Source organism: Phacochoerus africanus, chromosome 2 (assembly GCF_016906955.1).
Source record: "Phacochoerus africanus isolate WHEZ1 chromosome 2, ROS_Pafr_v1, whole genome shotgun sequence".
Taxonomy (NCBI): Eukaryota; Metazoa; Chordata; class Mammalia; order Artiodactyla; family Suidae; genus Phacochoerus; species Phacochoerus africanus.
Window position 1 is genome coordinate 182,357,144 of NC_062545.1, and position 20,232 is coordinate 182,377,375.

Consider the following 20,232-nt stretch of genomic DNA (forward strand, 5'->3'; position numbering starts at 1 on the left):
TTCCTCACAAGCACATGGCCTGTACCTTAAGAACCTTCTTCCATCAGAGAGCTGGGGGGTGGGACATGGACAGGGTGCCCTAAAATCACCAGGAAAAGCATTGTGAAGGCAGCCTGAGGGCCCTGGAAGAGCTCCAAGGTGACTTACATGTCACTCAACAAAAGTTACCAACAAATATTTATTGCCTACTATGTGCAGACACTGGTGGAGGATAAATAGAAATAAAAGACAGCATCTTAGAGAGTTCCCTGGTGGTCTAGTGGTTAGGACTTGATGCTGTCACCTCTGCAGCCTGGGTTCAATCCCTGGTCTGGGAACTGAGATCCCACAGCATGCTGATGGTTGCTGAGGCCATAAAAAGAAAAAAAGGAAAGAAAGAAAGAAAGAAAGAAAGAAAGAAAGAAAGAAAGAAAGAAAGAAAGAAAGAAAGACAGACAGACAGACAGACAGACAGACAGACAGACAGGATTTCACCCTTAGGCAGCTAACAGTACCTTTGGAAAGATACAAGGTTCAACTACAAGACAAAACATGGTGACAATAGATGCTATAAGAATTTCGAGAACAAAAAGTGTGCTTTAAATTGGGAATCAAGCTTGACTGCCTGATTTCTGAAGGGGACAATCACTGATCATATATCTTTCATCTGTCCCTTTCTTCCCCCCTCCTCCTCTCACCCCATAAGAACAGAAATAAAGGAGTGGACTTCAGGGTGGGAAAGTAAAACAAGAAGGGTGACACTGGGAGAACCAGGCTTTCTTCCTGATACTCGGAAGGTTGAACATCTTCTCAAAAGCCTCTAAATGGTCCAAATGAGCCTGGCAGGCTGGAGTCAAGGACACCCAGAGACCGGATTACCACATCATAATAAACAAAACATAGCAGGACTCTTAAACTGCTAGCCCCTTATAGAAATGTATGTTTTTATTGTTTTAATAGTCATTCTTCAAAGTTTAACTTGATCCAAACCATGATGAAGACAGAATCTTGCATCTTTTTGGACAACTAGAATATAGTCAAAATTGTAGATTCTTTTTTTGACATCAATCATGGATACCTTTCGTAAGACTTTGAGCCATTTCAATGAGACTTTGAAAGTTTCCCTCTTTTGCAGCTATGAGGGGCATTAGATGAGACTAGGACCTTTGCTCTACTCTGCACTGATGCGGGTAAAACTATCCAGGTTACCAGAAGGCAGGAGAAAAACATCACTTACCCAAGGTTTTCCTAATCAGATAGAGCTGATCCACATCTGATTTTCCAGGCCACAGAGGCATCCCCGATAGCAGCTCAGCAAAGACACAGCCAATTGCCCAAACATCTACTGGGGGGCCATACTGGGTGTCCCCCACCAACAGCTCCGGGGAGCGGTACCACCTGGTAGCCACATAGTCGGTGTAGTAGTCACTTGGTCCAGCTGGCCAGTGAGGGGACACGGAAGACAGAGAGAGCAGTATAAGTGTGAATCAAACCCAGAGGGGACATTTAGGATGGATAAGCAATGAGGTCCTGCTGCACAGCACAGGGAACTATATCCAGTCTCTTGGGATAGACCATGATGGAAGATAATATAAGAAAGGGAATGCTTATATATGTATGACTATGTCACTTTGCTGTACAGCAGAAACTTGGCACAACGCTGTAAATCAACTATACGTTACTAAAAAAATAAAAATTAATTCACGTTAAAGCTTCTTGAAAAGTTAACATCCTTGTACAAATAAGTTTTTAGTGTTTGCCTTTAACCATTAATCAGAAGTCTCTATGTTCCTTGACCTCCAAGTCTCTTAAGAAGGAGAAGAGGGCTTTATGGAGGAAAAGAAAATTCAGTGCTGAGTTATTCCAGGATTTGGTAGCCTTGTTGGTATTTATTAATTTGTTTAAAACTAACAATAATAAACACACTGCTGGTTAACATAAACATTTTAATAAACCATAATTATATTTTTTCAAAAAAATGAGAAGGGAAGACCTGAGAAATCAAGCTTGTGCCGCCCCATGTGTGGCTTTTCCAAAGCAGTGGTTCACACATGTGTGATTGCCAAAGGGGAAGGGAGGGTGGGGGAGTGAAAAATTGGGAGTTTGGTGGAGTTCCCGTCATGGCGCAGTGGTTAACAAATCCAACCAGGAACCATGAGGTTGCGGGTTCAATCCCTGCCCTTGCTCAGTGGGTTAACAATCTGGCGTTGCCGTGAGCTGTAGTGTAGGTTGCAGATGCGGCTCAGATCCCGCGTTGCTGTGGCTCTGGCGTAGGCTGGCAGCTACAGCTCCGATTAGACCCCTAGCCTGGGCCTCCATATGCCACTGGAGTGGCCCAAGAAATGGCAAAAAGACAAAAAAAAAAAAGAACTGGGAGTTTGGGATTAGTAGAGGCAGACTGGTATATATAGAATGGATAAACAACATGGTCCTACTGTATAGCATAGGGAACTATATTTACTATTCTGTGATAAGCCACAGTGGAAAAGAATATGAAAAAAAGTATATGTGTGTGTGTATGTATATGAATCACTGCAGTACAGCAGAAATTAACACAACATTGTAAATCAACTATACTTCAATAAAATAAATTAAAAAAAAAACAGTGGTTTACAATACTGGGTACGCATTAAAATCCCTTAGAATACAGTATTTTTAAAAATCACTGATACTAGGAGTTCCTGTTTGGTGCAGCAGAAACAAATCCAACTAGGAACCATGAGGTTGCGGGTTTGATCCCTGGCCTTGCTCAGTGGGTTAAGGATCCAGCGTTGCCGTGAGCTGTGGTGTAGGTCACAGACACAGCTCGGATCTGGTGTTACTATGGCTGTGGCATAGGCCAGCAGCTGTAGCTCCGATTAGACCCGCAGCCTGGGAACCTCCATATGCTGCAGGTGTGGCCCTCAAAAGGAAAAAAAAAAAAAATCACTGATGTTAGAGCTCCACCCCAGTCCAATTAAACCAGAACTCCTGGAGGGGTACCAGTATAGTTTTTATAGTTTCCCAGATGATTCTAATCTGTAGCCAAAGTTGAAAACTATTCTTCTAAAATAGAACTTCTGGACTCCCTTGGTGGCACAGCAATTCAAAAATCAGGCATTGTCACTGCTGTGGCTCAGGCTATAGCTGTGGCGTAGTTTTGATCCCTGGCCTGGGAACTTCTGCATGTCGGGGGAGCAGCCAAAAAAAAAAAGTACTTCTAAAAAGTACTGTTTTAGCAAAAAAAGGGTAAAAAACAGGAGGGAAATGCACTTTTTAATAAGCACTTTACAGTGGTAAAATTTACATACAGTATACATTTTTAAACCACTATATGTCTACGTATTTTCAATAACTGCAGAATCATATACATATATTTTTTGGCTTTTTTCGGCCCCCACCTGCAGCATATGGAAGTTCCCAGGCTGGGGTTGAATTGGAGCTACAGCTGCTGATCTACACCACAGCCATAGCAACTGTGGAATCCAAGCTGCATCTGTGACCTACACCACAGCTCATAGCAATGTCGAATCCTTAACCCACTGAGTGAAGCCAGGGGTCGAACCTGCATTCTCATGGATAATAGTCCCATTTGTCAATGCTGAGCCACAACAGGAAGTCATGCAGAATTATAATTTATAGCAAGCTTATGCCCCAAGTATACAAGAACTAGTTTTCTATAGCATTTAAGTCCTTTATCACATAAGGAATCTTTCCGCCTCTGACACTTGCCTAAAGAATACTTCAATACTCACTCAAAAGCCGAGCAAATCCAAAGTCACAAAGCTTAATCACTGAATGTTTTGTGATGAGGATGTTTTCTGGCTTCACGTCTCTGTGTATGCACTAGTCATAAACATCAAACCAAAGCAGATTATAAAGGAACAACTATAATACATTAGATAAATAAAACATGAATATTTAATCAGATATTTGAGAAATCATCTGAATCTCAGTGGCCTTTTGGAAAACAGTCTACAAAACAGCAGCCTAAAATAAGCACCAAACCCATCACAGTATGAATCAGCCCAAATTCTTTAGGGCCCCAAAGGACCAACCAATGTGAAAGGAAAAATGAAAGTAGGGTAGCCAGATAAACAACAAACAATTTTTTTAATATAAGTCTGTCTAATATTTAATCTGGCTACTGTAGGTAACAGGGAAAATACTAAAAGGCTCTTGGTGAGGCCTGCATCATGGCTGCAAAAGCTGCAAGTCGGTGCATAAGCAGAATTCACGATCCAGTTGTTTAACTGAGAACAGAACACATTCCTCCTGGTAAACAGGACAAGCCCTGGGCCTGCAGAGATAAGCTGGGGAAAAGAAGGGGGAGGAAAGCAGGAGCTTGCCAAGAGACCTCCCTTCCAGCTCTGACATTCGTCCCCACAAGATAAACAAGGGTAGGCAGTGCTCACCCTCTGGGGAGTTACTAGATGTCAGCTCCATCCCACATACATCAAGCTGGCTTACTGCCGCCTCCAGCCTGCCATAGTTTAGACACAAATCACCTGTGGTTTCCAAACCCCAGCTGACATTCTTCAACAGGATGGTGTTACAAGAATGCTTAAGAACTTCCACATGATTTTCTTATTAAATTACAAGTTTTTTTGGCAAGGAACAAATCAACAACCTAATTAACAATTACATAAAAACAACCGTTGGATCAAAATACTGTTCAGGTTAATCTTCCCTTCTAACCGTCTTCCTCTCTGGAGAAGAATGCTGGATCTTTTTGCAATCTGAGAGACCCTCTTTGGCTTTTGGCTGAAACCCTGGGGTTATTCTTGACTTTCTAGAATCTGGACAGAGTACAGAGGTCCCTCTTGTGCCTGGCCTAGTTTTCACTCCAAAGGACCTTCCGGGTGACAGTTCAGTGTTAGTGTTTCCCCAAGAGTATTTTTTATGCTGGAAAAATGTGGGGAGACGATTTCAGAATTATTTTATTACCATCTATATAGTTCTCAGCAAGTAATGGCCCTGAGAGCTCCACTTTTTTTAAAAAACCACTGGCTTCCTATATTACTATAAATGGATACACCCCTGAATGTCATGACAGATGGCCAGAAGTACTTGTGAGCAAGAATGTGCTCCTATTCTGTTCTGGGAATTCTTGACAAGTTTCTAAACCCTCCCCACATGCACATGTGGCCAAACAGCTTCGGGGCTCTCCAGGGAACTGCAGTATGCAGTTATATATATTTGTTCTTAGAGTCTGCTTTTCTCTACCAGGGCCTTTCTGTGGCTCTCTTGCTCCCTCATCCTAAAACTTCGCTCTCAGGAAAGCTGCTAACCCTTACTTGCAGACGAGAGCAACACGTATAAGGTGTCCATGCTCCCCGGCATGTGTGCACTTGGATGAGGATAGTAGCTTTCAGTTAGGTGGCGGCTCAGTAGGAGGGGAGTCCTGGCTACTCTCATGTTTTCTTCTTCTGGGAAAGCAGCTTTAGGGAAAAAAAAAAAATCACTTAGGACAGCATAAGGAAGGGGATTCAGCACCACCTGTAAACTGCCCCTAGCAGTTGTTAGGATGACATACTGCAGTCAAATTGCCCTTGTGCCCAAAACGAAGCTCTGATACTGGAGTCTGGCTTCTGTGTGCAGGGAGTGGGCACTGTTGTACCGGGGAGAGCTGCAGGCTTCCCAGTATCTATGAAGCCACACCACCTGGGCGAGGGGCCACCATGCCTCCCACCAGGCCTGGTGTCAAAGAGGCTCCCACCGGTGGCTTTGTGGCAGATGTGGATCACCTATCTCACCAAGGCAGACATGCGCATGTGTGTGTGACACTTGGGACTCCACCTACTGCAACTCAATAGGTGTGCATCACGCAGGGTCCCCTCCCCAGTTCCATAGTATCTGGAGGGTATCAGATCAACACAGACTCTGAGTGAATGGGATTCTGCCTTAAATCTGAACAATCTCTTATCAGTGCAAATATAACTATTGTCTTAAAATCATAAAAATACATCTTTAAAACCTAAACAAGAAGGAAACACTAGGTTGGCATTTTTGGCCTCCACTTATCCCAACCAGACTTAAGATTTGAGTGATTTTCTGTCCACAAAAGCATGATAAAAACTTTGTGCAAAGGCTCCACCTCAGCTGAAGGGCAGCCTTTTGATTTCTCAGGGGGAGATCATGAGACTTACATTGTGTTTATGGCAAAAATTTACAGCTTGCAATGTCTGCCAAGTTATGCTCTTCACGAGATGTTCTGGTACCCTAATAAAAAAAAGAAGAAGAAGCAACAAAGACATTCTTTAGTGTTGCCATGGAATTCAGCTCAATAATAGAAAGACGTAAACCAAGACAAGCCTAAGTAGTGAAAAATCCTAGGTGAAGTGTACAGCCTTCTCACTCATGGGCCAGGCATCCCAGGAATCCAAAGTGTAAAGAACATGTGATCAGAACACTGCTGAATTCCAGGGACACAAGGTACCAACAGGTAGATCTACTTCTTCAGGGAGGGACCATGAAGACCCACAGGGATTTCAACAAGTACTTATGACCACCTACCTGGAACATCTGTGACACCACTGGGAACCTGCCTGGTAACCTGAGCTCCATTTCTACAAGGAGCTTTCTGTTGATGGCAAGTTATTGAATATCAAGCATAAAAGATGCTGTTTCTTTTTTCAAGTTGCCACAACTGATGGCCTTGAAGCAGCATTCATCTTCCATAGGTGGGTACATGGTTCCTTCAGATTCCCTAGGCAGCACTTTTTTTTTTTTTTTTTACAGTACTAGGGGATTTTACTGAAGGTAAGGAAGGGGTTCACACTGCACACCATGCAACAGAAGTTCATAATGATTAAACACGCACGTAGGCAGTTTGGTTATGCCTCACACCGCTCCTCTCTGGTAGCTGTTTACATCCTGCTCACCTCCTCCTCCCCTGTCCTCTATCACAGCATCTAAACCTTATGCCACTGGTCCCAGCCTCCTCCCTGACTGTAATCCTACATACCCAGGGCAACTAGTAGCCCAGGTAGGTTCTTTGTGTGAATCAGAAAACAGTACCTCCTCCAAGAGCATTTTTTTTAAATATTAAGCAATGAAAAAAAAAAAAAAAAAAAGGAGTTCCCGTCGTGGCGCAGTGGTGGATGAATCCGACTAGGAACCACGAGGTTGCAGGTTCGATCCCTGGCCTTGCTCAGTGGGTTAAGGATCTGGCATTGCCGTGAGCTGTGGTATAGGTTGCAGAGGCGGCTCGGATTCCGCGTTGCTGTGGCTCTGGCATAGGCCAGCGGCTACAGCTCCATTAGACCCCTAGCCTGGAAACCTCCATGTGCCGCGAGAGCAGCCCAAGAAATGGCAAAAAGACAAAAAATAAATTAAAAAATAAAAATAAAATATTAAGCAATGGATTACAGAGAGAGAGTATGTTTATTTTCAGAGACCCCCCCCCCCCACCCAGCAGGTGCACTTGCTGTTTTTAATGCACCAAACATTAAACAATGAAGCTGTGTCCTCAGCTAGAACTAATAAGTATACCAGGGAGGAAACCCTTGAGTACTTGTGTCAAGGTGACCCAAAAAAGTCACTTCCAGCCTTTGGGAGGGGCTATGAGGCCTCTGCTGCCACAGGCCAGATGTTCAGGAAATCCCTTCACGCAGATAAGAGGATGCTGGAACAGTGGGACAATGTGGAGGAAGTGAAGAGGCCACTTCCAGGAAGAAGAGATGCGACATTCCTGGACTGGAGTAGCTTTTCTCCAAATTCTCCTCCTTATTCTAAGTGGCACAAAGGGACAGATGCCAGAAAAATCTCACCTGTCTAGAAAGAAGGCCTTGAAGAATACAACTCTCAGGGGGACTCAGGGAAGTGCTTTCCCTCAACCTCTACTTTTCATCCAGAAAAAACAGAATATATATTGATTTATTTAATGAATTAAGTATTAATATTAGTTTATTCAGTACCAGGCAACTGTCATTATTGAAGAACATTTCCCAAAAGAAATTATGCAAAAGGAACATTTAAAAATCAATTATAATAGCATATCACAAATGCTCCTCTGAGGCTGAGCAACTGTTATTACACAATTCTCAAGTGTAAAAACTCCGCACGAGCCACCTAGTGTTGTCTTGGGTGGGCTGCTCATTCATCTCTTGATTATTCTGGGTGCCAGGGCCTCAGACTCTAAGATCTCTTTTAGCTGACAATGATAGGAGCTAGGTTTTTCACTGCTGGAGAAGGGAGTTACAGACATGGAAAAGAAGGAAAGCAGAACCTATCCTGTAGTGTCGGATTGGGAGTGGATACACATATACATATACAGAGGGTGCTGTGTGGAAAGGGTGCTAGCTTATTACACAGGGGGCTCCAGAAAGCCACTCTGCTGAGAACAACATCTGACTAGCAGTTAAGTGATGAGAGGTGGACTGATTTGGACTACATAGAGTCTTTAGGATTTTCTGAGAGAGTGGATGTGAGACACAGAGAGGAATCAAGGAAGGTTGAGATGCTGGTTAGCTTGAGTTGCTGGTCCATGGTGGGGCCCTTCCCTGCAGAGAACGCTGTGGGAGGGGCTGGTTCCAGGGAGGGAAGGGGGTGGATAGGGTAAGATGCTTCTTAGTCATACAAGGAAGACTCTAAGAAGGGGCTTTTGAATACAGAAGGAAGGTCTGGCTAGAAGCACAAATTTGGGAAGCATAAGTATGTGGATGGTATTTAAAGCCCTAGGACTAGATGAAGCCACTTAAGGAGTGAATACAGAAAAAAGAAGAGATGTTCAAGCCCGGAGGCCCTGTTCCATAGCAGAGTTCAGAAAGAAGAAGGGTACCCATCAAGAGCCTGGTGATGAACACTAAGTGAACTAAGATGACACTCAGGAGAACAGTCATTGAAGCCAGCTGAGAAAGGTGTTTCAAAGGAGTTCCCGGTTAAGACAGTGGATTGAACACACCCATTTGTTCTCACTCCCTCCTAAAACCTGATTAGAGCTACACTGAAGATAAAAGAAAAAAAAAAGACACAATCTCACCCTCAAGCAGCTTACAGTATCTTTGGGAAGATAAAAGAGTACAAGATAAGACATGCTGATGGCAGATGAAAGCTACAGCCAGCTGTTCCTCTGGAGTCCACTGGCTGTGGCCCTCCTTCCAGGAAGGGTGGAATGGAATCCATCTCTCACTAGTGGGAAGAGGTGGAGGAGAAGTGCACTCCTGGGTCCTTCACCAGTGTGACCTCAAGGCATTCTTCCTACCTGCTTTGGGGACTTAGACCCCAAGAACATAAAAGGTGCCCAAGTGTTTGGCTCCAAGGAGGACTGAAGGTGACATTAGAAATGTCTGTGGTCTAGGAGTTCCCACTGTGACTCAGCAGAAATGAAACTGACTAGCATCCATGAGGACGCAGGTTTGATCCCTGGCCTCTCTCAGTGGGTTAAGGATCCAGTGTTGCCGCGAGCTGTGGTATAGGTTGGCGGCACAGATTCCACATTGCTGTGGCTGTGGCGTAGGCTGGCAGCTACAGCTCTGATTTGATCCCTAGCCTGGGAACCTCCATATGCTCTGAGTGCAACCCTAAAAACACACCCACACACAAAAAGCCTGTGGTCTAGATTTCTGTGTGGTCACAGAACCAATAGGAAATAGATATACCTGGCCACAATAAGTAAGCAAACCCAGAAAGAGGAAAGCAGGATATTCAGGAAGTGGTGAGTCCAACTATAGAGAAATTCCAAGAGGGGATTCCAAGGATGACAGCAAAGGGAAGTCCTAGGAGAACAGCTGGTCAGCAGGCTTGGAGAACAACAAGCCAGACAGATGGAGAATGCAGGTCTAAAGGCAGAACATCACCAAGAGGGAAAAAAGGAACTAATGAATTACCTGATGTGATTATCCTGTGGAAAAATATACTAAGAGACTACTAAAATGAGTGGGAAAAGTTTGCAATAGGGTTAGAGAATACTAAGCAAATTTAAAAAGCAAGGCATCTGAAAACTATAAGACACTGGTGAAAGAAATCAAAGAAGACATAAATAGATGGAAAAATATACCATGCTCTTGGATTGGAAAAATCAATATAATCAAAATGACAATACTACTTAAGGCAATTTAGAGTCAATGCAATCCCTACCAAATTATCAATGACACTCTTTACATAACTAGAACAAAATATTTTAAAATTTATATGGGAACACAAAAGACCTCAAATAACCAAAGCAATATTGAAAAGAAAAAAACAGAACTGGAAGAATCAGGTTCCCTGGCTTCAGACTCTACTACAAAACTACAGTCATTAAAACAGTAAGGTACTGGCACAAAAACAGAAATAAAGATCAATGGAACAGGATAGAAAGCCCAGAAATAAACCCAAGCACCTATGGTCAACTAGTCTATGACAAAGGAGGGAAGAATATATAGTGGAGGAAAGATAGTCTCTTCAATAAATGGTGCTGGGAAAACTGGACAACCACATGTAAAAGAATGAAATTAGAACATTCTCTAACACCATATAAAAAATAAACTCAAAATGGATTAAAGGTCTAAATGTAAAATCAGATACTTATAAAACTCCTAGAGGAAAACATAGGTTCAGCACTCTTTGACATAAATTACAGCAACATCTTGTTTGACCCACCTCCTAGAATAAAGACAATAAAGACACAAATAAATCAAAGGGAACCATTAAAAAAGTGAAAAGACAACCCATAGAATGAGAGACAATTTTTGCAAATGACTCAACCGATGAAGGTTTAATCTCCAAGATATACAAACAATACATACAACTCAACAACAAAAAAACAAACGACCCAATCAAAAAATGGCAGAAGACCTAAATTAGACCTTTCTTCAAAGAAGACATACAGATAGCCAGCAGGCACATGAAAAAATCAACATCAGTAATTATTAGAGAAATGCAAATCAAAACAACAATGAGGTACCAACTCACAGGAGTTAGAATGGCCATTAATAACAAGTCAATGAATAACAAATGCTAACGAGGATGTGGAGAAAAGGGAACCCTCCTTCACTGTTGGTGGGAATGTTTATTGGACTATAGAAAACAGTATGGAAACACTTCAGAAAACTGAATACAAAACTACCATATGATCCAGCAGTCTCACTCCGGGTATATATCTGGACAAAACTTTCATTGAAAAAGACACATGCACCTGTATGTTCATAACAGCACTATTCACAATAGCCAAGACATGGAAACAACCTAAATGTCCATTCATAGATGAATGGATTAAGAAGATGTGATACATATACAATGGAATACTACTCAGCCATAAAAAAGGACAAAATAATGCTATTTGCAGCAACATGATATAACTAGAGATTCTCATACTAAGTGAAATAAGTCAGAAAGAGAAAGACAGACACCATATGATATTACATATATGTGGAGTCTAACATATGGCACAAATGATTTATCTACAAAATAGAAACAGATCATGGACATGGAGGACAGACTTCTATTTGCCAGGAGGAAGGGGGAGGGAGTGGGAAAGATTGGGAGTTTGGGGTTAATAGATGCAAACTATTGCATTTGGAGTAGATGAGCAATGGGATCCTGCTGTATAGCACAGATATCCAATCACTTGTGATGGAACAGGATGGAGGATGATGTGAGAAAAAGAATGTATCTATGCATAATTTGGTCATTTTACTGTATAGCAGAAATTGGCAGAACATTGTAAATCAACTATAGTAAAAAAATAAAATAAAATAAATTAAAAGCAAAGCAGGGAGTTCCTGTCATGGCTCAGCAGTAATAAACCCAACTAGTATCCATGAGGACATGGTTCTAATCCCTGGCCTCACTCAGTGGGTTAAGTAAGGATCCGGGGCATTGCTATGAGCTGTGGTGTAGGTCAGCAGCTGCAGCTCCAATTCAACCCCTAGCCTGGGAATTTCCATATGCCATGGTGTGGCCCTAAAAAAAGATAAATAAATAAATAAATAGCAAGGCAAATATTAATATGCAGAAAAAGTACAGATAGAAACCCTAGTATGGTAAAATGATTAGCTATACGTAATATTTTAATATACATAATAATAGGAATAGTGAATGCTGAATTAACAAAATTTTAATCTAACTATTTGAAGGGAGAAGAAAGGGGAAGCAGAGAAAATAATGGTATAAGAGAGTTCAATTCTCATCATTGTAATAGGAAGTCTGGGAGTTCTCTTATGGCACAGTGGGTTAATGATCCGGCAGTGTCACTGCAGTGGCTTGGGTTACTTCTGTGGTGTGGGTTCAGTCCCTGGCCCAGGAACGTCTACATGCTGTGGGCGCGGCCAAAAAAATAATTAAAAAAATAAATACGAAGTCTGTAGATAATGTCTAAAAGTTAACAAATCAAGAAAGAACAATATACCACTTTTTATTACATATTACTAGATTTAATTTGCTAAGGATTTTTGCACCTAAGTTCATGCAGGATATTCATCTGTCATTTTCTTTCCTTGAAATGTCCTCATTTAGTTTTGGTATCAGGCTAGAGTGACCTCATAAAATGATTTGGGAAATGTTTCTTTTTGCTATAATTTTCTGAAAGAGTTTGTGTAGGGTTGCTACTATTTCCTCCTTTTATGTTTGATGAAATTCATTCATAAGATATTTAAATAGAAGAAACCAAAGTAGCATGACCATATAGAAAAAAATAAATACATCCATATCATTAGTGATAAGGTGAATTGGTTCAGTCTGGCAAACCTTATGAGTCAATATCCCATTTTGAGAACTTCTTTTTACTTTTTATTTTTTGCTTTTTAGGGCTGTACCCACGGCATATGGAGGTTCCTAGGCCAGGGGTCGAATCAGAGCTATAGCCTCAGACCTGTGCCACAGCCACAGCAACGCAGGATCCAAGATGCGTCTGTGAGATATGCCACAGCTCACAACGATGCGGGATCCTTAACCCACTGAGTGAGGGTGGGGATCGAACCTGCAACCTCATGGTTAGTATTCAGATTCGCTTCCGCTGCACCATAACAAGAACTCCTCATTTTGAGAACTTCTAAATAAAAAGTGCGAAGGAAGAAAAATCTCTGTAGGAAGACTTTGATAGCAGAATCATTTGCCAGACAAAACACTGGAAATGGCCTCAACATTCAACAATAGAGGAATGGTGAGAGGGTAATATAACTGATGTAATATCTCATAGTTATAAGATATTGTATTGTATTGCACTGTATATAGCAACACGCACGAAAGAATATTAAGTGAAGAGGAGAACTGGGGGAGAGGAGACAGTCATCTCATTTCAGCAACACTAAGAATGCAGTGCCTTTTTGGAAGAGCGACCAGCAGCCCAGCTCCTTTCACAATGGTCTTCAGGCTTTCAGATACAGACACAATTTTGTCAGCACACGAAGACAGTATCCATTTCAAAGGGGCAGGTGAACATTAAACAAATTTACTAGCCTGATATATAAAGCCAGAAGGCTAGTTCACTCATCCATGTTCAAATTCTGGCTGCCAGATTATGCTCTCCTTGTAGGCAATTCCAGAGAAAGTCAAGTTATAATCAGAATGGTGTTTGGTGAGCAAAGAGTTGGAATGAGTAAAAGTACACAATTTGACTGGTTATTATTGCCTTCAGTCTGAGATAGCTTAATTGCACCCAACTCCAAATGAAGAGGATCTTGTCTTTTTAAAACACATGCAAACAGTCAAATCTAACCAGCCAACCAGCCCAGCAGCCCTCTGGTCCTTGCTAAGGTTGCTTTGCCTATCTCTGCCCTGATGCATACTGTGTGGGTTCCACAAAATAACTTTCTGAAAGCAATCTTCTGTCCCTTCGAAGTTTTGGGAAGGATGGGCTGTCACCCTAATGTCCTCATAAGAAAGTTGAATTGAACAGAGAGAAACATAAACAACTGTGGCATGAAAGTGAAGAAATCAAACTGAATTTTAAACATTTCTCCAGAAATAAGAGCTGGAGAGATGACACAGAAAGCACATGGATACTTCCCTCTGTTCTCAACCCAGCAGTGGTCCTTTCCACTACGGCTCCTCTAGTACTGGTCACTTTACAAGAGGCCAGACAGTCAGCATCCATCAAAGCTTCATTTATACACAAGGCTACAATGACAATGAGGACAAGAGGGCTTCTTCAGAAATTATTCTATAGAAATATTTACTCAAGTGACTGTTCCCTGCAGCCTTGTTATTGTTCAAGAAAAACTACAAACAATGTAAATATTTATCCCTGGGAAGCTGAATGAAGAAATCATGGGATCTTTGCACAGTGGAATTCTATACTGTTTTAAAAATAGGGAGAAAGGCCACAAATACACCTAAAAAATCAAGAGTGTGGAGTACAACCTCTTTAAATATATATATGCATAGAAAACAATTTCTCAAACTTAATTTTTTATTTTTGTTTTTTAGGGCCGCACCCAGGGCATATGGAATTTCCCAGGCTAGGGGTCAAATGGGAGCTGCAGCTGCTGGGCTACACCACAGCCACAGCAATACCAGATCAGAACTGAGTCTGTGACCTACATCATAGCTCACGGCAACACCAGATCCCCTATCCACTGAGTGAGGCCAGGGATCGAAACCCCATCTTCATGGATACTAGTTAGGTTTCTTACCACTGAGCCATACAATGGGAACTCCTTAATTTTATTTATTCTATATGTTTCTGCGTTGTTTGAAACATTTTTACAACAAACAATATATTTTTCTTTTTCTTTTTATGGCCTCACCTGCAGCATACAGCAGTTCCCTGGCTAGCAGTGGAATCTATGCCACAGCCAGGACAATAGCAGATCCGAGCTGCACCCGGGACCTATGCTGCTGCTTGCAGCAATAATGGATTCTTAACCCACTGAGCAAGGCCAGGGGTCAAACCCAATCCTCCCAGACATTATGTTGGGTGCTTAACCAGCTGAGCCACAACAGGAACTCGAATATATCACTTTTTAAAAAGAGATAAAATAATAATAATAATAATAATAATAAAGAGATTTTTTGGAGTTCCCGTCATGGTGCAGCAGAAACGAATCCAACTAGGAACCATGAGGCTACGGGTTCGATCCCTGGCCTTGCTCAGTGGGTTAAAGATCTGGCATTGCCTGAGCTGTGGTGTAGGCCACAGGTGTGGCTTGGATCTGGTGGTGTTGTGGCTTTGGTGTAGCTACAGGTCTGATTAGACACCTAGTCTGGGAACCTCCATGTGCCACAGGTGAGGCCCTGAAAAGACAAAATAAAAAATAAAAAAGAGATTTTTAGGGTTTTGTAAAAAGTTCTGTAATTCCATTGTCAGAGATCGAAATCTTGTAGTAATGCCCTTTACCCACCAGACAGTCTTTGAACAAACTATATGAGAATCGGAGGCGAAACTGGTGGTAATGGAATCTGCACAGGGAAAAACAGGTAAAGTATTGTGTTTGGCTGAATTTACGCCTTTATTTTCTCCTGGTAAATTATTAGAAGTAGACCCACTGCCCTCTGAGTAACAGTGTACTGGCAATTTCCTTTGACAATATTAGCTTTTAGAATTTTTTTTTTTTTTTTTTTTTTTTGCTTTTTAGGGCCACGCTCACGGCATATGGAAGTTTCCAGGCTAAGGGTCGAATTGGAACTATAGCTGCCAGCCTACACCACAGCCACAGCAACACGGGATCTGAGCTGTGTCTGCAACCTACACCACATCTCACAGCAATGCTGGATTCTTAACCCACTGAGTGAGGCCAGGGATCGAACCTGTAGCCTCATGGTTCCTAGTTGGATTGGTTTCCACTGTGCCACAATGGAAACTGTGAGCTTTTAGAAACTTTTAATCAAAATATTTTAAAATGAAAAAAAAAAATGTGAGCTCCTTTCAAATCTTTGGTTGAGAGAGTTTCATGACCTTTACTCCTTAATGATGACAAGAAAATTTTTGAACCAGCATTTAAAATAAATCAGAGAATTGCCAAAGAGTATAGTGGAAAGTTTATTTTTAAAACAAACAAAAATTCTTATATTTCATGACAAATGGAGATGATCTGGCTTAGAATCTTATTTTTCAAACTTGCTCATTCACTAGTGTCCCTTGAGTCAGTTTTATATTTGACAAACCATGGCACGTTGTCATTTGGAAATGAAGTTGTTTGTACTTGACCACACACGTGTCTGCTGGTCTTTTCCTTCTCTAACCCACCTCCATATTAAAGCATTTTCTGGAACATCTAACAGATTTTATCCAGTGGAGTTACAAAAAAATCTGCTTCCAAGACTGTAATCACTCCTTCTCTCTTTTTCTTCTACTTAAATTATATGCTAAAAAAGAACTGACTCCCAACTGACACTGATTGCTTTCAACCCCCAATAAATCAGTGTTTCTAGGTGACTCAATCTAACATAATTTAACCAGACTCCCTGTGACACCTCCCTAGTTCCACAGAGCCACGAGTAAGTTACACTAGTAGGTTCAATTGAAGTGTTGCTTGCAAGGTGTCAAAAAGCAAAATATCAACATACTAAGTGTTATTTCCCCTTGAACACATAATTTCTCCGTATCAATGACTTTCTGAAGGAAGAGAGGTATCTGTTCCCTTGGCTCTCTCTTGCTGTGTAAATTAACAAGAAGAGCCTGTGCCAAGGTCACTGACAAACCACGAGCCACTTTAATCCCATCTGCCTGCTGGTCACGGCAGATCATATATAACCACCACCACATGGCAGAGCTAGCTCTCAGCCAAGACTTGAAAGCCTTGTTGAAAGAGCCTCGGCCTCAGCCCCTGGAGTGTGAATGTAAAATACCATGGGGCGCCCTTCCATAGCTCTGATCTACAATGCACTCTGCATACTGTCCCCAGCCAAAGCTGGGCTCCCACGTACCCAGCAAAAGGAGAAGATGGGATATCCTTCCTTGCTTGACTTCTCTGAAGTCTCCTCTCCTTGCAAGTAGAAGGCCACCTCCTCCATGAAGTCTTCTTTGATTGACCCACTTTGAATTATATCTCCCAAGCCCTCCTAATCATTCTACCCTCTCCCTCTGGCACAGGGATAGTTTCAACACCTGAGCTGAGCCAATCAGTCTTCTACTGGACATTATATGCAGATACTACCTTCTTATAGAACTTCCTTTCTTCTAGAATGGCTGCACAGTTGATAAAAGCCTGTGGCAATGCCTTCTATATCCTAGTTTTCCTTTTCTAACTCTTTGCATCTCATAGCACACACACAAATACCCTCTAATATCCACCTTATAAGGGAAACTCACCTGCAAGGCAGAATGAAGCCAACATAGAGAAAGAGTTGAGAGACAATAACTACCTAAGGTGCTCTGCCTTAAAGATCCAGCTGAGGAGTGGGTGGGAGCCAAAATCCATCCTGCATTCTGCTCACCATGGCAAGAAGCTACCTTCAGAGGAAGGGATCCCTCCCTTTCTTTTCAAAGGCTCTGTCTCATCAAGCCTCCCTCTGCTGCACACAAAGGTGTTGCCTATGCTACAGATGTTGTAAGACCAGCAGAGCCTCCAGACCCACCATGCCATTCACAGCCACCACCGCATTCCTTTTCATCACTACACATTCCTTTTTGTCACTCGTAACCATAGAAGTCCTGACCCACACAGCAGACCTGATACCTGGATTGCTTCAGATAACACATCACGTTTGTTTCTGCCTTAAACTTCCTACTAGCCACTGTCTTTGAACGCGTCCTTTCAATCTCCAAGTCCTTATGCTTCTCTAGACAGGCTTGGAATTCCCTAGTCAGGCCCGGAATAAATATCCTTCCTTTTCTTTCTTAGAGACCGAGAGAGCATCCATCAGAGATAATGTACCAAAGAAATCAAGTTTAACCTAATAATGGAGCTGCTACTTTCTTCTCGGAAACAATTAGTCACGATCTCTCTCCCACCATTTTTGGTAATCTCTCAGCGGCAGAGTACAATATTGCAGACACTGGCTGTCCTTGCCCAATCTGGAAACGGGTCGTTGCTCATTTTCCCTTGCAGACCCTGGGATTATTGGCTGCGTTTTGTGCATAAGGGGTGGAGCACTCACCCTCTTTGATGTCTGTCCAGCTCGTGGAGCACAGTGTGGTCACAGTACTCAAACACCAGGTGAAGCTTCTTCTTTCTCCTGAAGACTTCAATGAGGTTGACAAGGTTGGGATGCTTGAGTTGCTGAAAATACAGACAGCAGGGTGCTAAATTTGAGTTGGGAAAGACAGCTTTCCCTAATTTGGGCCCAATAAAAGAAAGCTGTTTGTTCTTTAGAAAAATTTTGTCTTGGATTGAAGGAGGCTGTAAACAGTCTTTTGATGAGCAGTCTCTTAGCAGCTTCTAAGTGAAAAATAAGAGCTATGAGAAGGCTGGGGAAAAAAAGGAAAATGAAAAAGGGTGGGGGAGGCAGGAAGTTCCCATTGTGGCTCAGCAGAAACAAACCCGACTAGGAACCATGAGGATCCAGGTTCTATCCCTGGCCTTGCTCAGTGGGTTAAGGATCTGGTGTTGCTGCAAGCTGCAGTGTAGGTCGCAGATGCCACTGGCATCTGGCATTGCTGTGGCTGTGGTGCAGCTGCAGCTCCAATTTGACCCCTAGCATGGGAACTTCCATATGCCACAGATTCAGCCCTGAAAAAAAAAAAAAAAAAAAAGAGGGGGGTAGTTTTCAGTTAATACGAACTCGCCATTTAAGGCTTAAATCAAATGTCCCTTCCTAAAGAGATCTCCCCAATCTCCTCAGATTGGTTCAGTGTCCCTTATAGCCTCCATGAAGTATGGACTCTTCAGAATCCTTCAAAACTACTAAGTAATCATTCTACTGATTATTTAATGTCCTCTGCTGTCAACAGATATAATAGATTCATTCCAAAGAATATAAGAACCACGACAGACATCAGGGTCTGTGTTGTCTTGTTTATTCCAAATAATGTTGTACCCCAGCGTAGGGCATTGCACATAATAGGCATTTGATAATTTTTTTGAATGAATGAGTTAATCGGGTTTCCTAGACTGATGAAACATCTTAAAACAGAAAAATGAGGAACGCTCTCCAATCTGATGTGCCCGAAGGGGAAAAAACAGGCAGGAATGACTGTTGGTATTGGCAGAGATAAATCTTGTACTTAGTGTTCTGGCCCCTTCTGTCCATAATTCTACTGGAAATGCTACAACTAGACAAACTACTGTGAAGAGAGTCAAAAACTGTTAACTTTCTTCAGGGCGTGAAGGCCTCTGGGCCAGGGTCTGAGAGAGCAGAAGAGGAAGCTGCAAGGGGCCTAGTCTCAGAAATCAGGAGACATAACTTCTCCCTCATTCTAGTGGTCAAAGCAAATCATAAGACCCACCAGATTCAGCCCTGAAGAAGTCCAGGAGGAAATACCACAAGGAGAGAGGAGCCCAGGAGTCCTAGCTGAGATGTCCCCTGCTGACCCCCCTCCTAATTCAGCTACATGAGTGAACCCAGGGAAGACCCGTCGAAGGAGCTCTCAGCCAAGCCACACTGTGACAAGTAAGAAATCATTCTGGGAGTTCCCATTGTAGCTCAGCTGGTTATGAACCCGAGTAGAATCCATGAGGATGTGGGTTTGGTCCCTTGCCTTGCTCAGTGGGTTAAGGATCGGCATTGCCATGAGCTGTGGTATAGGTCACAGTCACAGCTTGGATCTAGTGTTGCTGTGGCTGTGGTGCAGGCCGGCAGCTGTAGCTCTGATTTGACCCCTAGCCTGGGAACTTCCATGTGCTGCAGGTGCAGCCCTCAGAAAGAAAAGAAAAGAAGACGGAAGGAAGGAAGAAAAATCTTTTTCAAGCTACTAAGTTTGGGGAGCTTTGGTAATGTAGTAATAGCTAACCCTGTATTAGAATCACCAGGGAAACTTCTGAGGCCCCACCCTCAAGGATCCTGAATTGGTCTTAGGCAGGGGCCATCTATTTTTTGTGTGTGCAGAATTCTCCAGATAATTCAATATATAGACAGAGGCATTAATCACAGGCAAAGAGATACTTCGTAAAAGGTAAAAGATTGAAGGAGGAAAACTGAAGTTATTGAGCTCCACACTATATAGCACATTAGTATGGACAGTGAGGAGAGAAAGCAGCCAGCAAGGGAAATACTAAAAAAGACAATGATTTCTCATTTATGTTCCCATACCTGCAAACATTTGGCCTGAACTAACATTTTCCAGATGTAGAAGGACAAAATTGATTACTCTTTTATTTTTTTCTTTTTTAAGGCTGCACCTGAAGTATATGGAAGTTCCTGGGTTAGGAGTTGAATCAGAGCTGCATCTTCAGTCTATACCACAGTCACGGCGACACCAGATCCAAGCCACATCTGAGACCTACAGAGCAGCTTGCGGCAACACTGGATCCT

General features: G+C 42.3%; 1 protein-coding gene across 8 annotated transcripts in view; it reads right to left on the reverse strand.

Annotated features, from left to right (window-relative positions):
- CDKL1 (cyclin dependent kinase like 1) overlaps positions 1-20,232 on the reverse strand; it is a 63,416-nt gene that overhangs the window by 9,395 nt on the left and 33,789 nt on the right. For all 8 annotated transcript variants that reach the window (XR_007133177.1, XR_007133176.1, XM_047767280.1 and 5 more), the window contains 4 exons: positions 17,920-18,041; positions 6,108-6,180; positions 3,714-3,804; positions 1,217-1,417 (listed from right to left, as the gene is read on the reverse strand). Coding sequence is in view for 6 of the 8 variants with exons in the window: in XM_047767280.1 (XP_047623236.1) it covers positions 1,217-1,417; positions 3,714-3,804; positions 6,108-6,180; positions 17,920-18,041 (487 nt within the window). In the remaining 2 variants the exon portion in view is untranslated. The remainder of the gene's footprint in view (positions 1-1,216; positions 1,418-3,713; positions 3,805-6,107; positions 6,181-17,919; positions 18,042-20,232) is intronic.